This window comes from Letharia lupina, assembly GCF_014066315.1.
Source record: "Letharia lupina isolate WasteWater1 chromosome Unknown contig_23, whole genome shotgun sequence".
Taxonomy (NCBI): Eukaryota; Fungi; Ascomycota; class Lecanoromycetes; order Lecanorales; family Parmeliaceae; genus Letharia; species Letharia lupina.
This window is the reverse complement of record NW_023502992.1, coordinates 299-13,183: the sequence shown is the minus strand read 5'-3', so window position 1 is coordinate 13,183 and position 12,885 is coordinate 299. Positions and strand designations below refer to the sequence as shown.

The following is a 12,885-nucleotide window of genomic DNA, read 5'->3' as shown; positions in this document are numbered from 1 at the left end:
TGTCAATGCTCCTCCGGAAATTTTGCGGGAACTTATACCACGATGACGGGGACCAACCAATGCGGTTATACCACAATCCCATCCTCCCAGTGGAACCCCAGCGACCAAATCTGCACTATAGGCTTGTCCGCCTCCAGCCTTCGCCCAGTCAAACCAACCACAACAGGCCAATACCTTTTCACAGAAACCGACCTTCCAACCAGCGGTTCCGGCACAACAGTCTATGGCTGCACATCAACCTTGACGTCCGAAGCTGGTCCCGTAATGGGCACTTACTGCGCCGGCTCCAAAACTCCCCTCACGACCCTCTTCCCACCAATTAAGACCCCCACAGGCGCCCCAGCGGCACCGTCGTGCAACTCTCCTGCCAACCCTCAGGACGCCTCCGCACAAGGCGATCCCGATGGCTACGTCCCCAACCCTGTCTTCTTCGAAGCAGCCATCGGCGTGTTCTGCGGTCCAAACTGCAAAGGCAAATCAGGCTGCCTCTCAGCCACCGGCCAAACACTCAGTTCCAACATGGACGCTTTCAAAGCAACATTCTTCTGCAGTGACGCGCAGTCTGCACCCGGAGGCAACAAGACACTCGACTGTGAGCCATATGATTGGGAGAATAATCCGCCCCCTTACTGGGAAGCGTCAGGGATTATGTTCAACCTGGGAGTCAAGTTGATAGACAAGAGCTGCCAGTGGACGGTCGATAGTGACACTTGTAACAAGTGGTTGAGTAACACACTGACTGGGTGTCCGGCTGCGGGTCTCGATTGGAATGAGTGTGTGGCGTGGACGGTAGGTGCAGGGGCAGCAGCGCTGAGTTTGAGTGATTGGCAGGCGGATCATCCTAGCGGTACTTGGTGAGAGCATTGTACTGGAGCACCAATTGGAAAGAGTATGACTATAAGCGAGCATTGTATGAGCGGGTAGAGTGATTATATTTCGCGATGAGTCCGATTATAGACTGTCGGTAGCTAACAATGGCAAAGCTCAAGTTTCAACCCAACCGGTAGTCTCGGTATCTTCATCAAGGCATGCAGTTTCTCCCCTCGAATGCTTTGTTCGTTGACTGTCCCTTGGAAACGAAGACTGAATGTCAGTAGTGTCCGAACAGACATTCATGCAATCTAGACTGGATGCATTCATAGCTACCTCCGCTGTGGGAAGCCCAGCTCGACAAAATGAACTCTGAAACCTGACCGATACACACAGTCCCGCATTTCTCGTTCTGTAAGAGAAGTGGCCATATGTCATGCATGGATTGAGAATTCGGCGGGCAGAAACTTCAAAGTTCTAAACCCAACAGAGAAAGGGAATTAAAATTCCCCAAGTCTCACAGTGCTGTGAAAGATTTGTCTCAGCAGGACTTGAAAGCGTTGAGGTTCCTCCTATGCCGAATTGAGGGCCCACTTCTATTGTCAGCGGTGTACAGACTTAGGAGTCAGGCTTTAGAAAATGTATCGGACTTCGCGACCGGGTTCAGCAAAGAGCGAATTCTTTCTTGGTGTCGAGGCCAGCTTCTGGGGTAAGATGAGCTTTTTCGCGTGCGTCATTCCTAAGTTTTGGTTTCTTAAGAGTGTACGCAGATGTTGAGCGCGCGAGCAGTCTCTTCTCTAAGTAGATGGCTCGAAGAAGTATCTAAATTGCATTTGTTTTAAAGTCGTTATCTTTGAGAGTGAAAGTGTGTTCATGTAGCATGCTTTTCTTTCCCCTCGTTGCAATCAGTGGTGTTGATATTCGTTCACAGGGTCATTAAGCAATGCCGATTACCCTAGTTTTGCTGTGGGTAACAACATTAGGATAGAGTATTCGCGTTGAACGCTTTCACAGTCGTTTCGACACTTTATCAATTATAGTAGCACTGGGTGGCGTGTATTGGCTGTGAAGAGGCGAGCGGCTACGAAGTGGCAATCCTTGCAACCACGTTTGACTCAATCACTACCCCGGGGCCCGTTCTCTGTATGATACAGTGCCTGTAGAGAATGTTGAAGGAGAAATCACAGGAGACTGAACCCGCTTTTCAATTTCATCTATTGGCAAGCTCTTCTGTGGCGTGCAATATTTGAGCTTGAATATGAGGCTAGCCTTCACTTCTCCACTCACAGCTCTATGACAGATCTGCACAAGTTTAGAAGATGTTACAACACTTCTAATGATAGCAGCGGTGAAATTTCAACGCTCTGAGATAATGTGTTGTCAAACATATGTATCTTTGACACACTTCTCGATGATTAGTATGTATACTGCTTCCCTCCTGCTCTTCTCCAGTATCTCTCCTTCCAACAACAGTCAACTTCACCAAAGTTGAAGTGAAGTCTCCCGATCCCCAAGCAGCACACGCATTCGATCAACCGCTGCATTAAACGTCGTGTGGATCATACAGTGATGCCTCAGCACGAAATAAACTGCGCCGACGCCTTCCCCAAGGCATTCAAGTCTCAGAACGACCTTAGCAGCGCGGAATTTTTTTATGACTCCGGTAAGCTTTGGGCTAAGTCGTCTTGAAGCTCATGGATGCTGACCTCAGATACCCGACCTAAGACATCCAAGACCCGCAGAATGATCAGACCATCAACATTGACAATGCCCTCAATACCGGTCTTCCGCGGACTCATCTAGAGGAGTGGACATGGTGGGAATGTCATCGCTGCGGCGCTGGGAATATTAGGTCATCGACCGATTGCCGCAATCCCGACTGCGGTCATAGAAAATGCAGTACGCGATGCAAACAGAATTAGTAATGGGCTGATGAGATCCTTCGAGGCCGGTTCTCTGATATGGTTGGTCCCAGAGAACTTGCGAAAAGTCGTTGGAGAATCCTCTTATTAGACTTGACATCCTTTTGCTTTGCAGAGTGGACTCCAAAGGAGACTGTGGAAGCTCAAGCCACTGCTTGGAAACTCGTGCTTTGCTTGGTAACTAATGCCTTTGCTTTAAAGTTCCATGCTTGTATTTAGACACCTATGCCTCTGCTTAGAGAAGGATACATTAGAAGTCATAATACGTTTCTTGAAAGACTTAAAACAAGTCTCGATCAATGCAGCTCAACAAATGTACCGAGCAACATGATCCGGAACATTGTTCTCGTAGATAACCTGCTTCATATCTTGACATACTTCAAATACTAGCAAGTTTTCGCCATTCCTCACCTTCATGCCAGAGCTGCGCCTTGTGATCTGTTCCTACGCTCTCATCAGCTCACATTGTCTGCGTTGGCGAAGCATTCACGTCCTCACACCATACCAAAGCGAGGGTCAGCGGTGGCAACGACAACTGCCAGCTTCGAAGAAGACATTCAGCAAGCCAAAACGTGCATCCATAGTCCCCGTCTACCAAATCGCCTGTCGAATAGTCTATGGTAGGTCCTTGTATTCTCCTTGTCGCCGTTACACTTTCATGCTGAGGGTCTAGATTAGAGGCATTCTGTGACGATGTGAATCGATATGAATTTGACGTGAAAGACTGTTTTTCCCATGAAAGGCTTCACGATCAAGAATTAGTGGTCTGAGAAGACCCGCTTGGCCTAAGCTTAATTAGTAGATAGACCACAAGACGTATGCTCGTCGTTATCCTCATCTGTCCTTCCTGCACTAACGCAGTGACTTGAGATCTCTTGTGGCTTGTACCGCCGAATTCATGAGAAGCCCAAAATCTGCCACGAGTCGGATCGTACCGAGAAAGATGTTGTTCAGCCTGTTCAACATGCCGTGAATCGGTGCGAGACGCTTAGTAATGGTAAACGCCATATGCTAAAAGCCAGTGCGAAATTTCTAAATAATGTCGTGTATAAACATCATTGAAAATGCTTAAAGGATTAGGGTGAGGTGTCATCTTATAATTCTTGGGCTTCAAGTCTCTCATGACTCTCACGTCACGAGCAGAATTTTGGGTCGTCAAGGAAAATTTGGGGGTTTGGGGGTTTGGGGGTTTGGGTTTCTTACTAGCAACGCTCGAGATGTCATTCGAATAAGTGCCAAATTTCACGCATCCAAGGAACACTGCACATATAGAATCGTCTGTTCTGTTGGACAGAAGTTTAGGGCGATCCATATTTTGTTGTTTTTGGCATGCAGAGACTCGACTACCTATTCATTTGATATCTCAGCTCATGCAAGCTATCTTTGATACACCACTCGACCGCCAATCAATCTGCCACATCACACTTACCTTGCTGACTCACCCTGCGCAGCCTCGGCAGAGTGGTGAGGACGGTAAAGCAGCTAGACAATGTCTTACTTGATGAGGGTGAGGTTGGGATAATTGATTGATTGTTCATGCAGCGAGGTCTCTGGCTAGAAGGATAATGCTGAAAGTTTTATTTGCCGCTGATTGGCTGATCTGCTACATTGTTCCATGAAGGGTATAGTCATGATGGTATCAATTGTGTTGTTATTTTCAATACCGCTGGGACTAATGGCTTGGCTCGGAGATAACCGGAGCTAGGCTAGAATCTCGTTTTGCCACCCATCTCTCGCTCACGATGTATGTTTCAAGTTTCCTCATCAGAAGTGCACTCACGTCTGGTGGTAAGTATTCGCGGCGCTCCGTAAGGCTTAGAAATGCAAGGGGCAACAGGCAATGACAACTCATAGCAATACAGCGACCTCTTCACGCAGCGTATTCAGTGCTGTATCATGGAACAGCCGAGCAAAAAACGTAAAGTCATTAACGACTTCTTCAAGCCCATTAGCAAACGCCCGAGTCCAGAGCTAGTCTTGATGCCTCCTCAGCCCCGACTGGAAGAAAATCCAAAGCAAGCCTTCACCCTTAAAGAGACGCCGGTACCAGGCTTGACTCTCCTGATCAACTTCATAACGCCTGCCGAAGAGCGAAGCATACTAGACTTCCTCAAAGATTCCGCAAAATGCATTTGGCGAACGGATCTCAGCCGCCGTACAATGCACTTCGGAGGCACATACTGCCTTATGCCACCCAAATCTGATACCTCGACGAAAGCAAAGCCTAAGACACTGCAAGCGCCGCCCATACCCCGAGAGCTTGAGTGGCTCATCCAGCGTATGGTAGACGCGCATGTCTTCTCCAACAACCAAAGGCCGCAGTATTGCATCGTCAATGAATACACCGATAGCCTAGGCATCTCTGCGCACACTGAGAACTTTCAATTCGGAGAGCCGGTCGTTGGGCTTAGCTTATTGTCGGCTTGTCCAATTCGGTTTCATGAGTTGACGGAGCCTTTTGATGGTTCTGTGCGTAGTGGAAAGGCTGGTAAGGCGAAGAAGACAGGCAGAAAGGTTGATGTGAATATGCCGGGAAAAAGCTTGTTGGTAATGAAAGGTGGGAGCCGGTGGAAGTGGCAGCATGAGATTGGGAGGAGTGCGAAGGGGAGAGGGGTGGGGTGGAAGCGGGTTAGTTTGACGTTTAGGTACAAAGCCGAGGATGAGAACCATGGAAGGTGATCTCTGAGCAGTAAATCACACTGATGGCCTTGTCTAGAAAGCAACAGTATCTGACACTTCTGCCGCTCTGTCTCTGGTCATTTCACGCTTGCCCTAGAAATTCAAAAGAACAATGGACGAGCTTCGTCTATGAGAGAGACCAATTCGAGAAGAGTGAGGCTGAAGCGAAGAAATGGAATTGAACTTGATTTCTCCTGGTGTCGTTGTATACTATCAGTCTCTCGGAATCTCTGGCCTACTACAATACGACTTGCGCGACCATCCTATCACAACATAATGCTCTCCTGAATTCTCTGCAACCTGCAGGTCGTTTCAGCAAGACCAACCACCCTTGCTCCGTCTCGCCATTGCGATTATCACACCACGCCAGGCCGCAGCTCTTGCGATCCTCTTAAGCTCTAAGGTCGCTAAAACAGTGCTCTCCACTGCAACCGCGCCTGACAAGTAGCCAACCACAGGGTCACCTATAAGTACGCCGTTAACGTAAGCCCATAACCGCCAACATCCACTCAAGTACAGTAGCTGATATCTACTCAAGGCTGGTTGAACTCGCCCAGAGCGGAGACTTTACGTTCATTCATGTCTCTGTCGTGCGGATCGTTTATGTGACCTCCCATTGAGGACGGGCGCACAAGATGGCATCTACCAATGGAAGAGAGTCTCAAAGCTTCGTGGGCGCAATGAAATCTGTTTTGAAAGGACGAGCCTGGCATGGAAGCAAGGCTTGAAGAGCTCGCGAACACTGACACGCCGCTCCATGGACAGGGAGTCCATGGACAAGGAGTCCATGGACAGGGTGTCCATCGCGGGGAACGATTTGTTATTTTTGAGGCTACAAATTTCTTGAGCAAGTTGCTGCAGGTTCTGATGATGACATCTTCGAAACGGAAAAGCATTCAGGTGGTAATTGTTTGTGTCGTAAAGTTCATACTTAGTCTGAGTGATGTTCAGGATTGCATGGCTGATTGTTTTGGATGGCCGCAGGTTAGTATGCTTCCTTGTACTCACGGTCCGCAGCTTCAGTGATAAGCGCATAATTCACTGGCTACAAGCTGGTTTCTTGAGCATATATTCGAATATATGGAGTGAAACAGTCGAACGGTATGAAAAGAGTTCTTTGCAGGAATTACAACATAAGTCTTCCTCAAATATCCAGAAAGTCTTCAGCGCAACTGAATTCCATGACCATGCGCTCTTGATCGCTATTGCCCGTGAATTGCCCTAATCTAGCGACAAACCCAAAGACAGTACCCTTTTCACCTTGTGCTGTACCTACTAGCCTGGTCGACCTCTTCCTCAGAATCAGCCACGCCACCTAAAAAGCGTATCGCCTGGACACTCTTTGCAAGCTTGCCCATCTCTCTGGCGTCCAAGTAGCTCTACACAGCAGTCTCTATATCTGCGGCTCCCACGTCCAGATGTTCAATTACCTCTTTGTTAGGCAGAGATTGTTCCATCGTAATCCTTCCCACTTGTAGGATCCGCAATGGTGTAGTTACCAAAACAGGCAAAGTCATAGTTCGATAAGGTGTACGCATCTGCTTGGCTTTGCAGGAAGCTGTTTATCGCGCACATCCCATCCGACCTGCCCTTACAAGCCCCACCGCGAATTGTGTCTAATGGTAGAATCCCATTGTTGAGGCGCATTCGGATAAATTTGTGTGTAGCATTCGCAGGATTGTAACCGTACTGGGTTGGATAGTATTGAGTCCTATGATTAGCGACTGGGGCGGGATCACCAGATGCGCATCCGATGACTTCAGTGATCAATCTACCACCAAACGGCGTAAGATGCGAGAGAATAAAAGGCCTATTGGGATTGGGAGGAACCTCAGTCAAGCTTGGAGGCACCTGCAAAGTTCAGATTTAGTATCGTTATTTTGAGGGACAAGAGTAGAGTTCTAAAACACATTTGGGGATCGTGATGAGTAACTTGCTTCGCAGACATGGCTTGGGACTCAAACATGGTAGTGAGAGTGAGAATATTGCTCTGGAAGTTGCACATACTCGGAAGTAATCGAGAGACAGAGCGGTCAGAACTGAGATGATTATGTCGTCGTGACTGAAGTCTGCGTAGAAGGCCTGTCCTAGCGGAAATTCGGCTTCATTGTTATCGTAGGTAGAGTTGACGGACGAATTGGACGACGTGATGAATTGACGGTCAAGGCGGGCGATAAGTTCTTGTAGATAACCGACGCCTTGGGCACGACCTGTCGGATTACCGAAAGAGTAATCGTAGTAGTATTGCATATCCAGGGTATTCTCGAAGCTCTCCCACTCCTCCAAGGTAAAGAGAAAGCAAAAATCAGACTGACTAAGGTAGCCCATCTCGTATGCACAGATGCTTTGCATGGCATATGTATCGTTGGTGTTGAAAATAAACCCGGAAGGAGCATACTGTTGCATTCGGGCCGTGGCGTTCTTGAGATACTTGGGGATGTATGTAAAGAGGTCATCATCGCCTAGATAGCCAATCACGTTGTCGTTATCATTAAGACAGCTGTCGTAGGATGCTAAGGTATTATTCTCAGTACCGCCTTCTGGAATAATAACGACAGTGAAAGAAGTAGAAGCATTGGTGAGATTCGGATTTGGCATGGTCTCGAAGCTGGGTCCGAAAAACCCGAGCGACCAATTAATTTCGCTGTCGTAAATACGAGACTGAGATGTGGTTCGTAACACAGGCTTCGGTCGAACAGATCCATTGGGGAAGCTGGCATTGTATGCCACTTGACCGACGGAGGCATTATACAGCGTCCTGCCGTATCGGTTCCAGAAGGTGACTCCAGCTTGGAATTCAGTCGATGCCCCGAGACCGGTCAAAAAGCTTTCTAGCATCTCGTAGTGGTAGGTATTCAGGAATTCCAGAGGCCCGGTGAATAACATGCCGGTGTGGGTGGAGGTGAAGTTGGTCAGTTTTTGAGCGAAACGCTCATCATTACCACCATCGTCGTCTCCACCCGTAGGAAAACGATTTGCATGTCTCTGTAGCGAGTGTGCCTGTTCAAGTTGGCAGCCTGAGGGAATTCCAACATCCTGGACACCGAAGTAATTATCGGCATTGTCGGAATAGGGTGAGATCTCACCCCAATACTTAGAGATAATGTCCAGGTCTGTGAGAAGCTTTGTCGAGTTTGCTGTCTGTCGTGGCAAATTTTGGGCCTCGGCAGTAGCCAGGAACAAGGCTGTGACAATAATGAGCCGCATCATGAAGTCTAGGTGTGTCTAGCTGAGTGAGGCTGGCAGAGATAGAAAGGTGAACAAAGAACAGCCCCATCAGCCCCCTGGGAGATCCAGGTGATCTTATACAAAGGGAGTCGGCAGATCAATAGCAGATTGAGCTAAAAGCCGACGTCGTCAACGGTTTCCGTTTAGATGATAGTGTTGGAGGATTGTGTGCGCAACGCGCAAATGGAGAAGTGATGAAGGCAAAATTTGATTGGCTAAGTAAATCTAAAGCCTTTACCTCGGGGCCAGAAAAGGAAGGTATTACACGTGGAGGAATGAATTGGCGAATCATGTTGGGTAGTGTGGGCGGCAGGATGCACGCCACATGGAGGGGTTGAACAGAATTGAAAGACTGAATCCATGTCAGATACCGGCACGTGTTGCTGAGATTGGCTCATGTAGTTGGAAATGTCTATATACACTTCTTGGAGGTTCGCAAAGTAGAGTATTTGACCTCTGGATGAACACAAGTGTAAAAAACCTTTTACTCTGGTGTTACAACCTTGTGTCGAATTGAACCAGGACTCCCGTCCCCGCTGAGACTAATGCAAGCCAGCCTTAGTCCACGGGAAAACCTTCCAATAGCAAATGGAGCTTGCAAGAAAGCTTGCTATAGATCAACCGTGCGAAGTCAGACAGACAGGCATCGTTTTTGGTAGAAAAGCTCTGTGGTGGGCTTGGAAGCGGTATTGTTTATCTACCCAGCTTGGCGCCTGCTGCGCTTTCTTCTGATTTCCTCTCATTCTTGTGCGCCACCACCTGCTATCATGCCTCGGCTTCGCTCGGAGAACAAACTGGACAAAGGCGACCTAGAAAAAGATACAGCTGAGCTGCAAAGTCTCAGCCCGTTTAAGGAATCTCTTGTCGTGAAAAGCGATGGTCACACAGGACTGATTTCTCATAGACATTACTTTACAGCTTCTATTCATGATTCGCAATGGTCGTCATCGAATTAAAAAGGCGGTCTTGGACCCCCTGCGCAAATTTGCTCCTCGACAGCGGCAAGACGACCGGCGTACCTAGACCGAGCTGTCTTCTCTTAAGCGCCCTGAGTCCATCTCCGCTGCATCCTGATCGCTTCCAATGCCAGTCATGGGGATACCAAACCCGTGGGCATGTCCCCAGTCTCCCTCCTCAATCTCTTCGTCTCGGCCGCCAACTTCTCTACTCTCCAATTGGAGCACCACACCACCATCATTTGAGCTCTTTTTATTGATAGCTTCGGTACTCCCGGTGATTGCTCGCGAAGCTCTTTTGTCGAAAGCCTTACTGGGAGCACTGGATCCTGTGGTCGTCTTCTTGGATTCTTCAGAGTCGGAAGTCCTGTAGTAATATGAGGAACGGCCGCGCTCGCGGACGGATGCGCGGAAATTGTCGGCACCAGGACGCTTCAAGAGGATCAAGAAAATGGGTCGCAGAGTTGGAATGCAGGCTGCTATGATGATGACGTTCATTTCGATTCTGGGAACGAAGCTGTCAGCTTGCACATTTACAAGAACACCAGGACCTGCTGATGTTCCGCACGGTATTTGCTCACCCGTTCCACATAAGCAGCTCAATGGTCTGCCCTGGAAGACTATCAGCCATCTCGACGGGTCATCAGCACTACTGGTGGATACTTACAAGTGATATCAGTCTTAGCCTTGACCGTTATGGGAACTTTCGAGGTCTTGACAGCCGCGCATACTCCGGCACTTTCAAAAGCATCAGTAGCTGATGTCATCCACATATAGGAAGGTGCATGACTTACAAGACTCCCATACCTAAAAGGAGGGCCAACAGCAACTTCTTCTGTGTGCTCAAATGCAGCTTCCATACAATGTCGACTGGGATGAAAGCAAGGGCAAAATCCAAGAATGCCCAGTAACCTTAGATGGTCCAGGATCAGCAACGCTCCAATGTTGATAAACAAGAGCAAAGAGCTTACTAGCAATGACCAGATCCCAAGTGTTGACAGGAATGGGGTTCCAGCAACTTCCGGTCCCTTCCTTGATCATGCCCTTGTCCCAAAGCGCCCTTGCGGGTTGACATTGGACATAGAACAAAGTGAACGTGATGACAGCTGAGATGAAGACACTGATGGAGATGCCTCTCAGCAGCCACTTTCTCCAGTCGTTGGGGCCTGCAATTCTTTCAATCAAAAAAGCCACAGAGATTTTGCCAACGGCAATACTGAACATGCACAGAGACCGCGATATTGTATTCAATTCCAGAGCGTTCGATATCTGAGCAGGAGTCAAGTAGTAGAGATGCCTCGCATAGCCACGAGCTGCATAAACACTCCACATAATGGCGACCACGAAGTCAAGGACCTGGCCTAATCAGCTCTTCTAGCTGGTGGATACTCACTAATAGGAGGTTCTCACAAGAGCAAAACAGATACACCAATCGTCCCACCAGACATTCCGCGTGAGCTTTGTACGTGAGTACATCCTTCCGACCACGAACATGAGAGAGAGGATCTCCAAAGTCCAGGTGAAGGCATGAACCTCGCCAGCCCTGTTGTAGTCGCCTCCTGGAGGCGGTGGACCTGAGCTTGACATAATGAAAGACGGTTGATATATGATAGCAATTGCAAGCCAAGAGCAGTTGCAGCAAAATGGCTCAGATGGCGACTGGCGGCGAAATGCTCTAGCCTGAGAAAACGGAGGATAAGATGAGATCCACTTTGAACCCCATCTTCGGGGGACTACTGGTAGCTTTGTATTCGATTCGATGAGCTCGACCTGCTGCAAGAACAACTTTCCGGCTTCCGGCCATTAGGACGCTTCTCTAAAGTGAGATTACGTGGATGAAATCAAGACAGCCAATCCGACATCGCAACCCCGTGCGAGTAAGCAAATAGTTTGTGATCAAAAGATAGGATTCCATGTATTTCGATCAGACAATTTCCAAGCATATGGTGAAAAAACCAGGTTTCTGGTTGGTTCCTGAGGCAGACTGAGGCGAACTTCGGCGGATTTCATCTAGATAGACCCGAAACAGGGACCAATCACTCGGAAAATATGTCGTAAAGACTAATGCTTTCGGGTGTAGAGCCAGACTTACAACACAGAGACGCGCCATGAGTGGATCTCGGCAATAAATCGCGCGTATATCACATACGCGCTCCAGTGTCACGGTGTCGGAAAATTAAATAAACGTTTCCCTAACGGTTCGGAAATGAATTGCGGGGTGCATCGAATCTGATCCCGGTAATAACTGCCAGAGATTTATCTCGATGCTGTGTTGGTAATTATACTCCTTCAACGCGGGCCATATTCAGAGGATTTCAAAAGTATCGCGTAGCGAGCGTGCGGATTCGGCGAACTATTGACGCCTTTCTATTATGCAGCGTCATCAGACTGCTGCCTCCTGCTCATCGGCGTTTTGCTACTTACCAGAATAATGGTGCTTGAGGCGAGTGCAGTCGAATCATGCGAAAGCTAATTTTGCATCGAAAGCTCCCCTCTTCGGTGATCGTGCAATGAGTATATAATGTTATGCAGCATACAGCGCCTGCGTCCAGATTACCGCATGAATCATGTGCAACACGTTGATGGTCCAAGCGCAGAAGGACCTAATCTGATAGGTGGAGAGTAAAGGCCACTCCACACTCTTGCATCATGCGCCTTCTTGAAAGCAGACTGCGTCATAGCGCACGAACGTTCTGATCCATGTTGTACACGTCTAGAAATCAAATTCCGAATATGGAGGAGTTCATGGGCTCGAAACCCACCAATCTGAATGAATGTTGCCTAGTAGACCATAGCCGAAAGCCGGCAAATCCACTTTGCAAGAGATAATGCTGATTCTCTCTTTCCTCTGGTCCTCTGCATTGTCTAGCGCCCCCAGAGCTGCATTTCATCGTCATCGCAGCATCAAACTTGGAGTCCCCGACGAGATCAATATTGAACATTTGTTTCATTTCCGCCAACCATTCACGCTAGTTCGGGAACAAAGCAGGGCTCAATCCGAACTGAGAGCCCGAGATGGGATTCGACCAATTGCGTTCTCTCTGCAGCGCGCCTGCCGCCTCAGAAATACTTGCACACGACCCCGTCTCAATCTTTGCATTTCACTGCATTCATTGTCTCCGCTGCTTCCGAACTGTGAAGGAGCGTCGCGAATCGACTAAGTTTCTCAACGAATATCAAACCTCGCGTTGACAGACCTCGCATCTACGGAGATAAAAAATGTCAAAACCAGCTTTTCTTTATATGCCACATGTGCCATGGCTACCGTTATGCCAGAGGATGAAGAGTCA

General features: G+C 48.4%; 4 protein-coding genes across 4 annotated transcripts; 2 read left to right on the top strand and 2 right to left on the bottom strand.

Moving 5' to 3' along the window:
* Nucleotides 1-42: 42 nt before the first annotated feature.
* HO133_006060 (uncharacterized protein) lies at nt 43-858 on the top strand (the record flags this gene model as incomplete). Its single annotated transcript, XM_037296963.1, has 1 exon — nt 43-858. The coding sequence occupies one exon, from the start codon at nt 43-45 to the stop codon at nt 856-858; it is 816 nt and encodes a 271-aa protein (XP_037147537.1).
* Nucleotides 859-4,628: 3,770 nt separating this feature from the next.
* On the top strand, nt 4,629-5,593 carry HO133_006059 (uncharacterized protein; the record flags this gene model as incomplete). Its single annotated transcript, XM_037296962.1, has 2 exons — nt 4,629-5,407; nt 5,509-5,593. 2 exons carry the CDS (start codon nt 4,629-4,631, stop codon nt 5,591-5,593), a joined length of 864 nt encoding a protein of 287 aa, XP_037147536.1.
* A 1,255-nt stretch (nt 5,594-6,848) lies between these two features.
* HO133_006058 (uncharacterized protein) lies at nt 6,849-8,618 on the bottom strand (the record flags this gene model as incomplete). The annotated part of the gene is made up of 2 exons (XM_037296961.1): nt 6,849-7,262; nt 7,419-8,618. 2 exons carry the CDS (start codon nt 8,616-8,618, stop codon nt 6,849-6,851), a joined length of 1,614 nt encoding a protein of 537 aa, XP_037147535.1.
* Nucleotides 8,619-9,658: 1,040 nt separating this feature from the next.
* On the bottom strand, nt 9,659-11,182 carry HO133_006057 (uncharacterized protein; the record flags this gene model as incomplete). Its single annotated transcript, XM_037296960.1, has 6 exons — nt 9,659-10,100; nt 10,177-10,207; nt 10,263-10,333; nt 10,390-10,507; nt 10,567-10,951; nt 11,006-11,182. The coding sequence occupies 6 exons, from the start codon at nt 11,180-11,182 to the stop codon at nt 9,659-9,661; spliced, it is 1,224 nt and encodes a 407-aa protein (XP_037147534.1).
* Nucleotides 11,183-12,885: the final 1,703 nt, after the last annotated feature.